Genomic DNA, 18,506 nt, shown 5'->3' with positions numbered 1-18,506 from the left:
TTTGCATATAACCTTGTTTGGCTTTTCCCCATTTTTCAAGTTCATAGGCCACAGATTGCTAGCAGAATAGGGGTATGTGTATAGAAAGCATCTAGAACACACTGAAAGTCACATGTCATTAAAACTGCCTAATTACCAGAAATACAGCATTTCCTACAAAGTATTTGATAATATGAACATGAAAACATACCCCTATGAAATCTCCCTCTCCTGCTTCACATAATGTTTCAGGGGTGAAACTCTTGGCGTTGGAATTTGCATCAGCCATCATGACTTTCAGTTTGCCAGACAACACTAAATAACATTCAGTTGCTACATGTCCTTGCCTTATAATGATGGTTCCAGCATCATACCTATAGAAACAATATAAAAATATATGGATAAAAGTCAGCAATAATTACTGCAGTAAATAAAATAAGAAGATGTAAGTGCAGCTACTCCAGAGCAAATAAACTGGTAATCAAAATATGAATCTCCACTGTCAGATTCATATTTTTATATATTTTTTTTAAAAAGAATTTATATATACATTTTTTTAAAAAACTATCCTACCAGTGGCTCTTCTTAACCACACAAAAATCATTGCAATACAACCAATTTACTGTAAAAACAGATAGGAGGATTAAAAAGTGTGATCAGGCTTATCAAAAAGAAGCAATACATTGACCACTAACAACTTTCCTATAGATTTCAGTTAGGACTTCTGGGGGTAGGCAGCCAACTGGAGAAATGCAAGTGGTGTGGCATGGTCATAAACTTCACTGCTGCATAACAGGGAGAGTACAGTTATTTCACATCAGGCCACATGAAGGGTCACTTCCAGCACCTGCAAGCCTGCACAAGATCCCACTGGCAAAAGGCATAGGCTGTCCTCAAGTACAGACGTGTTCCCCAGCCTCACCTTTTCTGACTGCCGCATTGCAAAGAACCTCAGTATTGTTCTGACTATAGGAAGTCCTAGCAACATATGTTTCACTTTTACCCTGCCTATTATACATTTTGAATTCAATAAAATATATCAACATTGTCTTCAGGGTATATATCTAATTAACTGAAAATCATTAGTAACAAGCTATGCATCTTAAACAAAATATAGCTTGAAACACAACATTCATGGAATTTATCTACAGCTTTGTCAGACTTTCCCTGCTTGAATTTAGGCAAGTCACTTCAGTTTCTAAGAGTGCATTGTGAAAGTGATGGAGAAAGTTTCACTGCTTTGTAAACAAAAGTATTTCTGGTCTGAGTGAGGTGAACTCTTGAAAGGTGTCCCCAGAGGAGTGGCAAAACTGACAATGTCCAATTTGCTGGTATCATGTCTATCCTGCAAGCTATGAAACCAGGCTCATACCTCTTACCATGCGTAAGGAATCTGATGTGACTTATATTTTTATATAACATCTGTCTACACCCTGGCTTACGTTTTGATTCCCATCTGCAAAATGATTACATTATTTCCTTACTGCAAATAAAGGTGGTAAGGCTTTTTTTAAAAAAAAAACTTTTTACGTGGTAAGGCTTTTTGATATATAGATAGATTTGGTTGATTCACATTTTACAGTGACCAAATGTAAGGGAGAGGATTGATATTCAATGCTGATGCATCTTTGTACATGACTTCTTGTGAGTATCAGTTGTTTATATTAGCTCCTCAATAAACTTAGATTTTTTTTGTCTTAGTCACCAAAGGCCCAAAGGCTCTCCATTAAAATACTGCTGTTGAAATTGCAGAACACCGAAGATTATGTAGCTTTCATTTGTCAATATTTTATTTTAATGGGGCAGAGCATTTCTGAAGTATGATAAATATTTAATCAAAAGAATTTCAGCCTTGTTGAAAGAAGTTCACCTTCTGACCCAGCTTTCTGAAGACAGCTTATGGAACAGATCCCATCCTAAAAGTAGCGCCCAGGCTTCTTACTTACTCTTGGTAGATGAAAGCTTGGCACAGCTGGAGTTGTGTTTTGCTAGGCAAGCACTGAAAGGCTCTATTTGTCTTCAAACATGCCTGTATCTACAGAAAAGAGCATTTTTAAATATTTAATACCAGGATCATGGAAAAGGTTGGATTAATGGTTATGCCATGCACTGTATGCTAAGACTTTCTCTTTGTGAAGACTGAATCTTCTGTTCCTGAAATGGAGGTTCTTTAGAATTCCCCATAATCCAAATGTGATAGTCTCCAAAATATGATGAGCCACCTAATGGTGCAGCGGGAAATGACTTGCCTAGCAAGCATGAGGTTGCCGGTTTGAATCCCCACTGGTACTGTATGTTTCCCAGACTATGGGAAACACCTATATTGGGCAGCATCGATACAGGAAGATGCTGAAAGGCATCATCTCATACTGCACAGGAGATGGGAATGGTAAACCCCTCCTGTATCCTACCAAACACAATCACGGGGCTCTGTGGTCACCAGGAGTCGACACTGACCCAACGGCACATTTTACCTTTACCAAAATATGATAGAGGACCTTGCCCAATATGGTAGTAACCCCTTCACTGTAGAATTTATGCACTTCACTATTATCACAATAGTTTTCATGCAGTATCAGGGAGCAGGTACTGCCTAATTAGAAGTAAGCAACTTTGGTTTCAATCAGATCGTCTCACAAATAAGCATGTACAGAATTGCAGCCTTAATGAAAAAGCTGTGCTTACCCCCACCCCAAATGCTGCTGTTAATATGTCAGTGAAAATGGTCAGGCAAATATATCTTCCCCAACTATTGTTGGTAGATATCCAGAGCAAATACAAGTAAACTGGGAAGTGCAGCTGCTAATCTGCACATGCAAATTATCTGCAAGCCAATTTACATAATATGCAAATTAGGCACCTGGATTTAGAGAGCCAGAATATGGCAACCCTAAATAGGTTGAAGGGACAAACTCCCCGCTCAGCAGATGTCCAGGGTACATACTCATAGCTTTGCACCAAAATTCCCCACTAGTTTTGATGGGGGAGGAAACTAGTAGTTACCTTCTAAAAATATCCCTCATCATCCAAACGCAAAATGCCACTCACACTGGTGAAGGTCAAAATTCCTTCACCAGCACTGCACCCAATTGTCAGTTCCCCCCATCCAGGGCAAGAGCACTAACCGCAGCTTAAAACTCCCCACAATTTAAGCTCCCATCTCACATGCCACTGCCTTGCCTCCAAAATCCTTCCACATGCCAAAAGGGCTAGCCCTGGCTTAAGGTCTAAGCATACTTATTATCCGACTCTTCTTGCATACTGATCAAAGGCCACCAGTACTCTTCCCCTTGGCTGCAAGTAGTAGATTACAGCATGCTCTAGATCTGGGCTGCGGCCAGGGGCGTGGCTAGGGGAGAGGAGGCCCATGTTCATCCCTTTCTCTGGCGGCCCCCCTAGAATGAGGGAGATAATGAAGAAAATAGGGAGGGATGGAACTGGAGGGCCCTCGGGAGCTGGGGGCCCGTGTTCTTTGAACCCTTTCACTCAATTATAGCTACGCCCCTGCTGCCAGTGTAAATGGGATGGGGGAGAGGCTGATTTGGAGGAGGTGGTAACAGCCATTAATAAGCTTGCTCTGTTATGCACATCATTTCCTAGCCCTGAAGATGATTCAGTAGTTTGTGCAGAGTCTGGTGGGCACAGCAAGATGAATGCTCACATTCTCCCTTTCTTCCCAGAAGCTCCAGGTAATATTCCAATTTTGGTAGCATGGCAACAGCCTGTAAAGAGAACTGGTAAGTTGGACAGAGGGCCGAATTAAGATCAAAAGAAGATGAAGCCTCTGCCTCAGACCAACCTCACAAATAATTATTCGGTTGAGGGGGGAAAGGCTGTGTACTTCTGCTTTCTCCCACAAGCCCAACCCCTCTGCCTACTGCTGTCTTTCTTGGACCTGAGAGATTCCCGGATGCAATGGAAGTGACCAAGGGCAACCAGTCTCCATTCTCCACTTCCCATCCCCATCCCTTGGCAAGAAGCCAAGAAAAGAGACTGATTTCCCAATGGTGATTTTCCATTGCACTTGAGAGGACAGCAACAATTGCTCATGTCACCGCTATGTCTGGCTGCATGCATGACTCTGCATACATCTACACTAAACTACACTACACACCACCTATAATGGTTTTATACAGGTTTAACTCTCCTGGCTTTCCCTGCCGCATCTGGGAAATTGTACCTTGCTTGGTAAGACTGCTGAATATTCTGTTAATAAGTCACTCTCACAGAACAATCGTTCTCAGATTTCTCTCAGAAGAGGAAGTGGCCCTCAAACCAGTCTGCTGCACAGACACACACCATCTTCGTTCTGCCTTCAAGGGCCAGTAGCTGAGAAAACTATGCACATAGCCTTGGTGGTGACATTGGAAGCCTGCCCCATCTTTCTATCACTGGCTCACTGCTGCCTTTTTAAGTGGCTTGACTTAGTCATTAAAGGCTTGGAGAGAAAAACAGAATCACATATAGAGCTATGTAGTTTGCTGATGATGTTTCTCTTGGAGAAAAATGATTATCACCATAGGAACATAGGAAGCTGCCATACACTGAGTCAGACCATTGGTCTATCTAGCTCAGTATCGTCTTCTCAGACTGGCAGCGGCTTCTCCAAGGTTGAAGGCAGAAATCTCTCTCAGCCCTATCTTGGAGATGCCAGGGAGCGAACATGAAACCTTCTGCTATTCCCAGAGTGGCTCCATCCCCCGAGGAGAATATCGTACAATGCTCAAAAGCAATCTTAAAATGCTCAAATGCAACCAGGGCATTTGCTTAGACCCTGCTTAGCTAAGGGGACAATCATGCTTGCTACCACAAGACCAACTCTCCTCTCCTAGCACTCAAACAGTTGAGTGCTAAACCACAAGACTGATGCCGAATACCCTCTAACTGGTCAATGTTTATGTCTCAAGGAAAGTTAGTAGAAGCAAGATGCATTGTGGCTTAACTCTAATCCAGAGTCATTTTTTACACGAGTAGGGTCGCCAGGAGTTGATGCCAACTCAACGGGCACACTTTACCTTTAGACTTCCTACTCCCAAGTAGTCCCATTAGTTACACTGGACACCCCCCAACTTTTTATTTATTCTTTATTTATTTATTTATTAAAACATTTTTATACCGCCCAAAACTTACGTCTCTGGACGGTTTACAATAGAATAAAAACAAAGTAAAACATTCGTTAAGACAAAAATGTTCAGGCCACAGAACCCACAATAATTTAACCTTTCACTCCAGGGAACTACAGCTGTGACCCTCACATTCCAAAGATGGTGCCCTGTGTGATTGTATGACTCACTGAGAATGTGAGCTGTTAGCAAAGAAAAATGAACATTTCAAACCTCACACTAAGGAGGATCCATACTTCAACATACTTTATCGGAGCTGGAATTGCGGCAGGGGGATCAGCTGTGCCACTCACCTGGCGGGGGATCGGCTCTGCGGAACCCAGGTGACTGGTGGAGCCGATCCCCCACCACAGGTAGTGCTGGGCAGCATGCTGCTGCTCAGAGCAGCTTGCAGGTGCTGCTGGAGCAGAGATAAGCACCTTCTAATTTATGCTTAAACGTGCCTCTTTCCACCCTCCCAGTGGCGTCCACACTGGCTACTACTGCTACACACGCTTCAAAAGGGGTTTGGAATGCATGTAGAGGGACAATTTACCTGAAGCAGCCTCAACTGTTGTTCCTGGCTGCACACATTGGTGCACAACCTGCAGGCAAACTCATCTTTTTTGCAGTCCTCCAGCTTGCTTCCCAAGGTAAACATTCCCTGACAGTGGGTAGGAGGTTTTGGCATCACAGCACGACCATATTTTCAAACTGCACTTTTTGGACTTGCTTGGCATGTGTTGCCAGAAGGGACTGTTACCAAGACAGCCTGTTCGGGGGCTCCCTGTAGCACCCCACACATGATTTGGAGCTACAGGCTTGCTGTTTCCATTTTTGGATTCTCTGGGATTGTGGGCTCACCATTTCCTTGCATGAGTGGACTCACAAGGGTATGTCACTTGGCTGGAAAGATGGAGAAAGATAGATGGGGAAAGGTAATTCCAGGTCAAGCCAAGCCCGCAACTGAAAGAGCTCTATTCCTCATGCCTCTATCTCTGATTCCAACACAGGTGAGGAAGCCAAAGCACACATGAGTTAATTAAGTGTTATTCTTCTAACAGAAATAGCCAAGAGTTAATTGGAAGATGGCGTTGTGAGAGCAGCTTGGTGGCTATCGCCTCCAAACTGCATTCTCTCTTCAATGTGCTTATCCTAATTTCAATCTGGAAGGATTGATATCAGAGGCATAATGGTGCTTGCCCTCCTGGGAGCTGCTTTTGGTGATCTCAAGGTGAGAAATGTTTTGAAGAATTGAAACAGAAATAACCATGAAGTGCCTTGAAGAACGCCTGGTGAACCTGGGAGAGACTTTGCCATTCTCCAACCAAAGAGAAGAAGGCATTTCCACCTGCCTATTAGCAACAGCCTCTCCACCCAACCCATCCTTCAGGAGGAGAGCTGGTCTTGTGGTAGCAAGCACGACTTGTCCCCATAGCTAAGCAGGGTCTGCCTTGGTTGCATCTGAATGGGAGACTTGATGTGTGAACACTGCAAGATATTCCCCTCAGGGGATGAAGCTGCTCTGGGAAAAGCAGAAGGTTTTAAGTTCCCTCTCTGGCTTCTCCAAGATAGGGCTGAGAGAGATTCCTGCCTGCAACCTTGGAGAAGCTGCTGCCAGTCTGTGAAGACAATACTGAGCTAGATAGACCAATGGTCTGACTCAGTATATGGCAGTTTCCTATGTTTCCTATGTTTTTATTTTTTATTTCTCTCTCTTTTCTTCTACTTTTTTGTTCTCTAAGCCTCAAGAATGTTCAGTTGTTTTTCTGTTTTCCGGGATTGAAGATCTGCTTGAAGCTAACTTTTAGTAGCCTGGAATAGAACAGAAGTTTTAGTCTTTGGAGGATGATTTTATTTGCAACCAAATGGTTTTACAACCTAAATGAAGGATTTACAACTTTTGGGTAATGAACTTTGGTTAACTTTCTGGATTGGTTTATGGCATTGCTTTGAGTAACCAGCTTAAATAAGAAAGAAGCAATTGGCAAGTTTAGTCAAGATCTGTTTGTTCTTTTATAAGTATGCAGATTTTAACTTTTTTTTGCTTTTGGAACACCAATGGTGACATTTCTTGAACATTTTACTACAATAAGTGGAGTAATGAGGCAATGATCAACATTTTATTACATTTTACTGGATCAACAATGATCAACATTTTATTATAACACTAGTATTTTTAAGCCCGTTATGATAACGGGCGCTAGCTTTCTATCCCGTCTTTTCTGTCTCTCTCTCTCTCTTTCTGTCTCTTTTTTTCCCCCTTGTCCCCTCTCTCTCTCTCTCTCTCTTTTTTTTTTTTGTTGTCTCTGTTTTGGTTCTTCCTTATTTTGCTTATACTTTGGGGGGGGGGGTGGATGAATAACGGCCAAAATGGCCCATGAGAAGGTGGCCGCCCCCGCCTATTGCCCTCCCGCGCACCCAGCTGCCGGAGCCCACCTTACCCGCTCCAGCCCGAAGGAGAAGAGAGGAATTCGGGAACAGAGCTACTCTCTGTGTTAAGCTGCTGCCCATACTGTCGCAATGGACGCAATAGGCGTCCTTTGCGTCCATAGCGACAGTTTGAGCAGTGACTTAGCACAGAGAGGAGCTCTGCTCATGAGCTCCTCTCTTTTCCCTCGGGCTGGAGCGGGTAAGGTGGTCTTCCGCAGCTGGGTGGGCGGGAGGGCGATAGGCAGGGGCGGCCACCTTCTCATGGGCCATTTTGGCCCTTAATCTTTTTTGGGGGGGAGCGGGGAAGGTGATTTTGGGCAGCTGGGAGAGCGGGTGAGCAGGCGGGGGCGACGGCTGTGAGCGGGCGGGGGCCTCGTTGGCGGCTTTGCCGCCACCTCGCCCAGCTTCCCTGTCCCCCGTCTCGGTCTTCCCCCGCCGCCATTGCCCTCGCCTTTTTCAGGGCGGCCGCTTCTGGTTGCCTCGGCCTCCTCTCGCCGTGCCGCAGCTCATGGCCGAGGCGGCGGCTCTGCCGCCGCCTCGGCCACTTTCCCCCGCCGCCACACACCGGCTAATGGCCGCCCGTGGCTGTGGGACACTGGTGTCTGCAGTCCTGTGTCCCTTGGACTCTTCTGGGCCTGCGCTTCGCGCAGGCCCAGAACAGCCCAGGGAGGCAGGGACGCAGATCCCCAACGTTCCAAAGCCATGGCCACTCACTTAGCCTTTTATTATATAGGATTGATGATGCTTTTTTCAACGACTAATATTGATGGATTATAGAAGCCTTCAACTGTTTTAACCAGGCTGTCTGAGGATTCTGATATCAAACTTTATTGTTGTTAACCAAATGGAACAGGATTGTGGACAGCTTTCAGTCAGTGACTTTATTTCGGTTAACTGGAGCATGATTTTATTGGCAGCCAAATGGTTTTACAATCTAAATGAAGGATTTATAACTTGTGGGTAATGAGTCCTGTTTAACTTTCTGGATTGGCTTATGGTACTGCTTTGAGTAACCAGCTTAAACAAGGAAGAAGCAATTAGTCAGTTTCATCAAGGTTTGCTTGTCTTTCTTTTAGAAGTATGCAGCTTTTAACTCTTGTTTTTAGAACATCGGCGGAGACATTTTTTGAGACATTAATCAAGATTTAAACTTTTCTTTCTTAACTGAGTTGTACTGCATTATTCTATTTTCTTTTCTTTGAATTTTACTTCAAGATTTTTAATGCATGCATATTTCAGATATCAGACGTTGGACTTAAGCTATTTACCCAGCACTTGGTTATATTTTATGTCCATACTATGTGTGTTTTTTAGATGATTACAGACAAGGAAAGTGGAAAGTTAAAGACTCTTTAAAGCCTTCAGTACGAGAATATCTTCTCATTAACATACCACAAAGTTTTTCAGTGATGTTACAGGTACATTATTCACCAGTCAAGTGAAGGACACTAATTACTTCAGGACTGGTGTCAAGTTATTATTATCCAAGTGTTACCATATGGATGATCATTGAGAAAGAGAAGGAATTTCTTTTTGTTCTGTGGGAGGTTTTTGACTGTGAGAATTTCCTTGCTGTACCTCAAAGAGGAACAGGTGTCGACTGTTTTCAATATGGGAATGCCTTTTGGATGATTATTTTGTTATGTAACTACATTAAAAAGAAAAATTCTTTTATGGATGTTACATGAACTTTATATGGCAGTTAAGCGAAGGACACTATTCTTTTCAGAACTGAGGATATTAGCTATTTTAGGACCAGTTGGACAGTTAGAGTCGAAACTTCTTGGCTTCAGAAATCTATTTCCTCCCCCATTTCTCCTTGTTTTCTCTCGAAAGGACTTATGGAGGCTTTGGACTCTTTGTTGTGAGAACTATTTCTCCTTATGGCAGAACAGCTGTAGACTGTGACTCACAAAAAGATAAAGCAATCGGAGAAAGCTGTAATTTCCTTTCCTGGGACAGTTTGCTTGTTTTGTAAACATTTTAGTCTAAATCCACTGAGCTCTTTCTCTGCGAAGGATTGTTTTCATTGTTATTTACCAGATTTAATGGATGTGTAGTAATCTGGACTTTTATTCCTAAAAAGCCTTATATGCATTGAACTATGCTATTTTAGTATAGTTGCGTCAAAGATTTTCCCTCTGTGTAAATACTTGATGTTCTCATTACTAGGGAATTCATTTTTGGCATTTTCCCCTTTTTTCTTTTTGTTAAAGGTAGTTCTTTGAGGGCTTGACAAGAATTGAACATTTGATTCCCTGTGACAAAAACTTTAGTCAAACAAACTAGGGAATTAGAATTTTGCCCAGCTTCTTGGTTGTGAGAACCTTTTCTTCTTATCTTTAGGCAGAACAACTACAGACTGTGGTTTATAAAAAGACAAAGCAAACAGAGAAAGTTATTATTGTCCCAGCCAGGACAATTTAATTTTTTCCTTGTAAACATTTAAGTTTGAATCAAATGAGTTATTTATTTCTGTCTGGGATTGTTCTTATTGGCAACTACTAGATTTCAATTGAAGTGTCTGGACTTTTATTTTTCCTGTAACAGACTATTTGATGTTATCTTTACTTTCGGGCATATCATTTATATTAATCCGAAGAATTTTTTTTTAGGAATTGTTTCCTGAAGGCCACACATGAGCATAACTTTTTATTCCCTGTGATAAAAATTTCAGTCAAACAAAGTAGAGAATAAGGACTGGCCATCTCAACTTTTGTCTCTCTTGCGGACGGTTATTTAAAGAAGAACCTTTTTATAAAAGACTACTTTTGGTTAGGGATTATTAAGCTTGTAAAACAATGTCTTACAACCATTTTTTTCAAACAGCTGTGGAGGAGCTTAACAAGATTTCTCTGCAAATAGATAAGTTGAGTGCAAAGATATATTTAGATCAGGAGGTGCCTCAGACTGAATTAGGGACATACCCAGATGGTTCTGGATAAGGAAATACAATCTGAACAATGTAACACTTTTCCACAGGTAAACTCTATTGACAATCAAGTTTATGTACCAGATTTTGGAGATGAGCATATGGTTGGTTTACAAGTGGCAAAGAATATGTGTTCAATACTGTTTACAGCTGAATTTCTCTCTAACAGAATCAAACAGAGATGGGCACCGACCTTTTGGCACCTACCCTTTTGTGTATTTAGAAGAAGGTGGATATTTTTGTTTTTAGACTCAAAATAAGTTTTGGCTGTATGATTTTTCTCTTTTTGAACTTACAGAAGGCTCTGACTACTGGACTGGCTGATTGACAAAAACTCATTTTCATTTTTTGGTCTACAATGTAGTTGATTTTTGAATGTTTCTTGCAATCTCTTGGTCATGCACCTTTTTATGATACATAATTTTATCTTCTTATGTTAATCTTTCCTAGGACAATAATTTTAAGATTCCCTCTTTTTCTTTTTCTCTCTCCCTGCTTCTTTTTTAGAATGTACTAACTAAAGGAAAGCTGCATTGAAGCAATTATTTAATGTCTGTTGGTTGAAAATCGGTTTGATATCTGAAAAAAATACATAAACCAGTCCTAAATCTGATTGCTATTACATGATCAATTCTTATGACGTAGACAGTAAATTTGTATTTTATCAACTGTATTTCATCAAAGTATATTGAAGCTTAGAGATGTTTTCTATTTTTTTGATTCAATTTTTCCCCTTGCCTTTTGTATTCTCTGTATAGAAATCAATACAAATCTTGATTTTAAAAATAAATAAATAGCCAAATACTCCTCTCCATGTCCGCACATCAGATTAGCTTTCAAGCCTATCACCTCTGCAGGAAGAACAGATAAGAGGTAACAGGCTCATCTCTCTCTCACAGAAGCATTAATGGTTGACTCGAGGCTCAGGAGGTACACTTGATAACACATTCCAGCACCCATCAAGGTCTTTCCTGAATACAAGATAAGCTCTAATGCGCCCATTCACTCCATCCTACCCAGGTTTCTCAAACCTATTCACCCCATTGTGCTGTTAGAGCACACCCAATCAAGTTTGAACAGGACAAAATGTATTACTTTGTCTATCACATATGTCACCCTTTGCAGTAAAAAGGTGTGGTCGACATTTGGCCCCAGGGCAAGATGTGGCCTACTTCTCTCCTCGAGACTACCAAGAAGTGAGTCTCTTCTCTGGATTCACTGTTGCGTGTTCGTGCATCTGGGCATCAGCTGTACCATCCTGCAGTGTGTTGGCTCTTGTGCCTGTCCCACTTTTCACCTCCAGATTGGCCCTGCTTCCAGGCCCTCTGTACAGCACACTTGGCTGCATCAAGAGACTGGTCCCCTGAGATCAGACCTCCTTTGGACTTTTCCTGGATCCCCAATCCTTAAATGGCACCTGCCTGCACAAAGTCCAGATTCCGCTAATGGTTGCCAGCTCAGCAATCACTCCTGTCATGCGACTTTTTCATCAACTCTGAAATTACTTGTGATGTCCTCAAATCATCTCAGCTGCATTAGGCCCCAAATGTCCTACCCACAGTCTGTGCAGCACTTCATGATTGGCATGTAACACACTAGCCAGGACTAGCAGGCCAAGATACACTTTCAGTTCTGTTTAGTCAAGGTGCTTCCACTGAGGGAATAGGAAGCGGGTGCCTACTGAATCAGACCATTGGTCCATGTAGAACAGCACTGTCTACTCTGACTGGCAGTGGCTCTCCAGGACTTCAGGCAGTATTTGGATTCATCCCTCAGGGTTCATGATGGTGTTCTCTCTCTCTCCCTCTCTCTCTGTCTTCCTCCGCCAGATTGCAGGGGAGGGAGTTGCTTCACTCTCCACCACCTCCTGTGGGACTAAACTTCCTTGGTCTGGCCTTTCACTGGATGACCAAGATCCCACCTCAGCACTGAGCAGTGGGCAAGTGATAGACTGGTTGTAGACCACCTTTTGCTATTTCTGCTTCTCATGTAACCAATTATCTTAGTACCTTCACTGGCAGGTGAGTGAGGTTCAGCAGACTGTTCAGTGCCACACATCCCACCTCTACATCCTCCTGCTCTCTCCACCTGGAACCAAGCTCTAGCCCCACCCACCCCTTCTGGGCTGAACCCCACTAAAAGAAATGGGAAAAGACCAGAGATGTACTAACAATAGTTGATCCACTGATGCCAGGTTTACTGAAGTTGACATTTTGTGTTTGCTGCTGTTGTGATACCTTTGGCTTTGTTCTGCTGGCTAAAATCCCTGCTTCTGAGAGGTCAGATGCTTTGGAGCTCTTCTCACAATCATGGAGAAGAGCTCCCTGCAGGTCTGTGGGGAGAGCAGGTTTGCCCGACCATCCCTGAAGACAATCATTTACCTTGGGCAGCTTGCCTGGATGGGCGGCTTACCGTGAGTGGGCAGCTTGCCTGCAGCCTGCCTGGCAGCTCTGGGGGTCGGGCACAGGGAAGTGCTGCCATGCGGCACCCTGCCCCCCTGAGCCCCAGTAAGGCACCATGCAAGTGTGTGTTGCATTACTGGGTGCCCCCCCCCGGAGCAGCTGCGGCAGACACACAATCAACAAAATGCAGTAAAGCACTCACTTAACCTCATTTAACAAGGAGGCTACTTTGGCAGGTTTGCCGCCGTGTAGCCACCGGGATCGGGCCCAATCCCGGTGGTTCACACAAGCTTGCAAAACCAGACTGGGTTCCCTTAGCCCAGTTTTGCACACTCATGTGAATAGCCTCTTTATCTGTTCCAAACTCTAGATCTGACATTGTGGAAGAGGCTGGTTTCATCGGCCCTAATACGGGAGCACAGAACTATGCAGTGCCTCAGACTGGTTTTGAGACACTATCATTCACCATCAGGCAAACAAAACTGAAGTTACCAAAGGGTGCTCCTCCCCAACTCAAATGATTTAACATGAGCATAGGATAGAAACCATCCCACCATTTCTGGAGTAGTTTTTCTCCCAGTTGACTGATCATGGGAATGTGATACAAACCTCTCCACCATATAAAGTCCATTCATCTGGAGGTAGTTTTCTACCTTGTCATACTTTTATTAATAACAAATATCATAACTGGTGAGGGGTCATACTTGTGGATATATTGTGTACCAGAGTGCAGGTAAGAGTTTGACAAAAGCATAGCTGGGAGTCCAATGGTTTGCTTGTTTATGCACCTTTACACAGCTGGGGTGGAAATCTACCCCAAAATCTGGTTGAGGGTTAAATAGATAGCTACTGATCCAGCAGAAAACTGAACAGGACCAGCAGCTAGGAAGCTCCAAGCAGGAAGAACAACATATGTGCTTTTTCAGAGAGATTTAGATGCAGACAGAGACACAACTAAACTGCTAGAACTAAAGCAATATTTTAAGCATTATTAAGTTGCAGCTTTGCCCACCTACCAATCGAAAATCTCTTAATATGGCTAGTTAAATAAGCAATATAAAGGGTTGGGCCTTTTTGGTTTTTTTTAGCTTTGGCATACATAGTAGCACATGTGTAATCAGTTACTGGTCTAGAAAATATTTATGAAAGGGAAATCTTACATACTACTACTACTACTACTACTACACAGAGCCATTATTTCAAACCTAAAGGAAACTTTCTTTAACAGAAGCAATTCCCACTTTTGAAATTATAGTGGACTTTCTTTAAATGCATTTCTAAAGCCAAGTTAGTAACAGGGAGAATCCAAGGAACTATTCACAAATGTAACTATCAGAGAATTTTAATTTGTTAGCTATGCTAATGTTTCAAGGAATAATTATTTATAATACATTTAATGAGTTAAACAAATACATTTCTGATAAAGTCTCTACTATAAAGGACTCCACTGCTTGTTGGTTACTGACACAGTACATAAAGTAATGCCTTGTGATTCAATTTTAAGAGGCAGAATGTTTTGTCAATATTTGTCAGATGCTTTGCAATGAGGCTTGTGTTTACAAAAAAACCTTTTTATATTGAAACACTTAAACAAAAAAAAATCCATGAGCTCTAAAAGGCTGTTTATTTTTCAGATAGCTAACAAAATGAATTAAAGGTTTCTTTATACATTAGTACATAAGAGGCGATTACCCTGCTTAAGGATGAAGAGGCAAAAATATCACCTTCCCTATTACAAACACAGGGTGGTCAAAGGGAGGAAATTTCCAGTTCAATGTAAATACTGCTTATATTCTACTATTTATTAAGAGTTGCTTACACAAGATAAGCAATGGAAATGCTTTCTGAGAGAGCAATGATCAAAGGCTGGTACATAAAAAGACCTCTTACTACTGTCAAAGCGGGCATGTTCCAATGTTTCTAGTATAAGAACATGGTCAAAATGATCCTTCACAAAATACTCTTTTTTAAAAACAAAGATGTCCTGGTCTAGCACATAGGTTTTTAAGCTTAAACTGGATGTACTTGAAAGAGCAACTAGTATTGTCAGAACTTTTGTATAGTAGATAGATATTTCCTATCTTGAGATATAACTTTTCAAAATGTATAAAAAAGTTGGAGGTTACATTACCCTGAAAGCATTTTGAAGGAATGGGGCCAAATATTTCATAAAAACAACTGTTATCTACGAATATAATATGATTAAATCAGCATATAACTTTTCATATTTCTGCTTCTAATGTGATCTCCTCTTTCCCTTACCTGCAGGAGGTCTTGCTGCTTTCTTTGTCTTGGGCAAATACATAACAGATGCTTAAGCTTTTCAAAGCCTTTATTCTGCTGAACAAAGAAAATATCAATATTACCCTTGGCTTTTCCTCTCTACCATTTATTGTAGTCTAACCGTTCCCTTGGATACTTGAGATACCTTGAACATTGCAACCATGGGTTCCTCTTTCAGCCCTGTGTTTATCTTAGATTGACATTATTTAATTGAAACAGTTTACAGCGACTGATATCCTGCCTAACAAAGCCCTCAGGATGGTCTGTGGGGATGCACTAGGAGTCCTTGCGCAATTGACCCCACACCCATAAAAACAAGAGGCAGGAATTGGAGGGAAAGGGGACACAACTTTACTGAATTAATAGTACAACACAGCAAGCACAGGGATTAGCACGCCACCTGCAAGCAGATAAAGGCCCCCTTTGGGCCACTTGCTTAAAATTTTGAGCTAATGCACTGGGGCTCAGAGTTATGTACCGGCTCTAAGGCCAAGGACCGCTCGTCCTAACCAGACAATGTCAAGGCACAGACTGGAAACCTTGCCAGCCCCAAGCTGCGAAGAGCTTCCAGTGTATCATGTATAACCTAATCTTGCATGTTTTCTCAGAAAGTCCCATCAAATTTAATAGGGCATGTGTCCAAGCTGCAATCCCATGCACTCTTACTTGAGAATAAATCCACCCAGTGGGTCTTACTTCCAAGTTAACATGCACAAGATTGGCCTCTTAGACTTAGGGACTGCACTATGCAAATAACAATTATGGTAATAACAAAGTTGTTATGTAATTTGGCTACATTTTTGTTTATCTTATTCTGTGGTTTGATCCAGAAAAAGTGTGTAGTTTGTGTAACAGGGCTTTCCTGCCTTCTTCCTGCTGGAATTCCTTGTGCCCCCTGAAAAGTCACTCCTGAGGGGAGAGGCCCTCTAGAACAGGATTCTCAATGTTGGGTCCCTAGATGTAATTGGACTTCAACTCCCATAATCCCCAACCCCAGTGGCCTTTGGTTGGGGATTATGGGAGTTGAAGTCCAATAACATTTGGGGACCCAATGTTGAGAATCCTTGCTCTAGAATATGCTTCAGGGTAGCAGAAGGAGCTGCAGCTGGATGGGGAGGGGATCAGTTGAAACTGGAGACTCCTGCCCACCTGAGTAGTAATGCCTTCTGCTCACACAACGGGCTCTCTGCTCCAAGCCATTTATTGGAAGCTCATTCAATTATAGGACTTATTCTGCAAGATGCTGACCATCTTGTTGCTAAACAAAAGCATTGTCCTCACCTTCTAGTATGAGATCAAAATAAACAGAGAAAACTCTGGTCAAAGGACTAACCAAAAGCAACACTTCTACTTAAATATATATAACAGCATTAAATACCATCCGTTAATGTTGACTTTTAATGCAGCACTTTTATAGTGTGATCATTTAATTTGCTGTGCCAGAAAAATAAGTATTTTGGATGGGGCATGCCAACCATCACAAGGCATGACATTACAAAACGTTATATTCCTTTGCAGCCAGACTAGTGAAAGTGCTTATGACTGAGAAGCTATCCTTTAAATAGAACTTCAGGACTTGGCACTATTACTTCTATTTTGCAGATAGGGAATGAAGTTTAGAATTCATGACTTGGCACTTGGTGAGCCCATAGCAGAACCTAGAATTAAAACCCAGTTTTCCCTAAGTTTGTATCCAATGCTCAGATTAGTAAGTCATGCTGCCTGTCAAATCTAGAGATGCATTTTATTTTATTTTATTTATTACATTTATAGACTGCCCCATCCAAAGGCTCTGGGCAGTGCACGTTTAAAAAGACATAAAACAGATGCCATCTAAAACACACTACTTAAAACAATATAAAAACAATTTTTAAAAAATTCAAAACCATTTAAAACAAATTAAAATACCCCAAAACAATTTAAAAACCTTGGAAAGCCAGGCCAAATAAATAGGTTTTCGGGGCTCTCTTAAAGGCCAATAGTGAGCCTATACTGCAGATATCTACCAGGAGTAAATTCCATAGGCCTGGAGCAGCTACAGAGAAGGCCTGCCTCTGAGTCGCCACCAGACATACTGGTGGTTACTGGAGACGGACCTCTCCAGATGACCTCAACGTGCGATGGGATCATACAGAAGAAGGCGCTCTCTACGGTAACCCAGACCCAAGCCATTCAGGACTTTAAATGTAATAACCAGCACTTTGTGTTTTGCCTGGAAACATATTGGCAGCCAGTGCAACTGTTTTAAAACAGGTATAATATGGTCTCTCTGGATTACCACAGAGAGCAGTCTGGCTGCCGCATTTTGAACTAACTGAAGTTTCCAAACTATGTACAAAGGCAGCCCTTTGTACATTGCAATAGTCGAGCTGGAGATTACCAGCTGATGCACCACTGTTTTGAGGTCATCCTCTTCAAGGAATAGGCACAGCTGTTGAATCAGCCGAAGCTGATAGAAAGCACTCCTGGCCATGGCCTCCACCTGAGAGACCAGGGTGAGGCCTGGGTCCAGGAGTACTCCCAAGCTGTGTACCTGCTCTTTCTGGGAGAGTGTAACCTCATCCAGCACAGGAAGGTCTGACTCATCCCTCAAATTCTGATCCCCCACAATGAGCACCTCCATCTTGCTTGGATTCAGCTTCATCCAGCCCATTACTGCCCATAGGCAGGCATTTAGGGAGTGAATGACATTTTCCTGATTATTATGATAAGGATAAATACAGGTGAAACTCGGAAAATCAGAATATCGTGCAAAAGTCCATTAATTTCAGTAATGCAAATTAAAAGGTGAAACTGATATATGAGACAGACGCATTACATGCAAAGCGAGATAAGTCAAGCCTTAATTTGTTATAATTGTGATGATCATGGCGTACAGCTCATGAAAACTCCAAATCCACAATCTCAGAAAATTAGAATATTACATGGAACCAAGAAGACAAGGACTGAAAAATAGAACAATATCGGACCTCCGAAAAGTATACAGTGTACTGTGCTTGATTGGCCAGCAAACTCGCCTGACCTGACCCCATAGAGAATCTATGGGGCATTGCCAAGAGAAGGATGAGAGACATGAGACCAAACAATGCAGAATTGCTGAAGGCCGCTAATGAAGCATCCTGGTCTTCCATAATACCTCATCAGTGCCACAGGCTGATAGCATCCATGCCACGCCACATTGAGGCAGTAATTGCTGCAAAAGGGGCCCAAACCAAGTACTGAATACATATGCATGCTTATACTTTTCAGAGGTCCGATATTGTTCTATTCTTCAATCCTTGTCTTCTTGGTTCCATGTAATATTCTAATTTTCTGAGATTGTGGATTTGGGGTTTTCATGAGCTGTACGCCATGATCGTCACAATTATAACAAAT

At 42.1% G+C, this 18,506-nt stretch overlaps 1 protein-coding gene across 3 annotated transcripts in view; it reads right to left on the bottom strand.

Moving 5' to 3' along the window:
- Positions 1–18,506, bottom strand: part of LOC128326440 (cyclic nucleotide-binding domain-containing protein 2-like) — a 91,615-nt gene that overhangs the window by 68,023 nt on the left and 5,086 nt on the right. For 2 of the 3 annotated variants that reach the window (XM_053253247.1, XM_053253249.1), the window contains exons 4-6: positions 15,111–15,188; positions 1,926–2,014; positions 191–353 (exon numbers count right to left, since the gene is read on the bottom strand). In XM_053253247.1, the coding sequence (XP_053109222.1) occupies positions 191–353; positions 1,926–2,014; positions 15,111–15,188 (330 nt within the window). The remainder of the gene's footprint in view (positions 1–190; positions 354–1,925; positions 2,015–15,110; positions 15,189–18,506) is intronic. The other variant, XM_053253248.1, reaches the window with a different exon arrangement.

This window comes from Hemicordylus capensis, chromosome 5, assembly GCF_027244095.1.
Source record: "Hemicordylus capensis ecotype Gifberg chromosome 5, rHemCap1.1.pri, whole genome shotgun sequence".
Taxonomy (NCBI): domain Eukaryota; kingdom Metazoa; phylum Chordata; class Lepidosauria; order Squamata; family Cordylidae; genus Hemicordylus; species Hemicordylus capensis.
The sequence above is the reverse complement of the archived record's forward strand: the minus strand, read 5'-3'. Positions and strand labels throughout refer to the sequence as shown.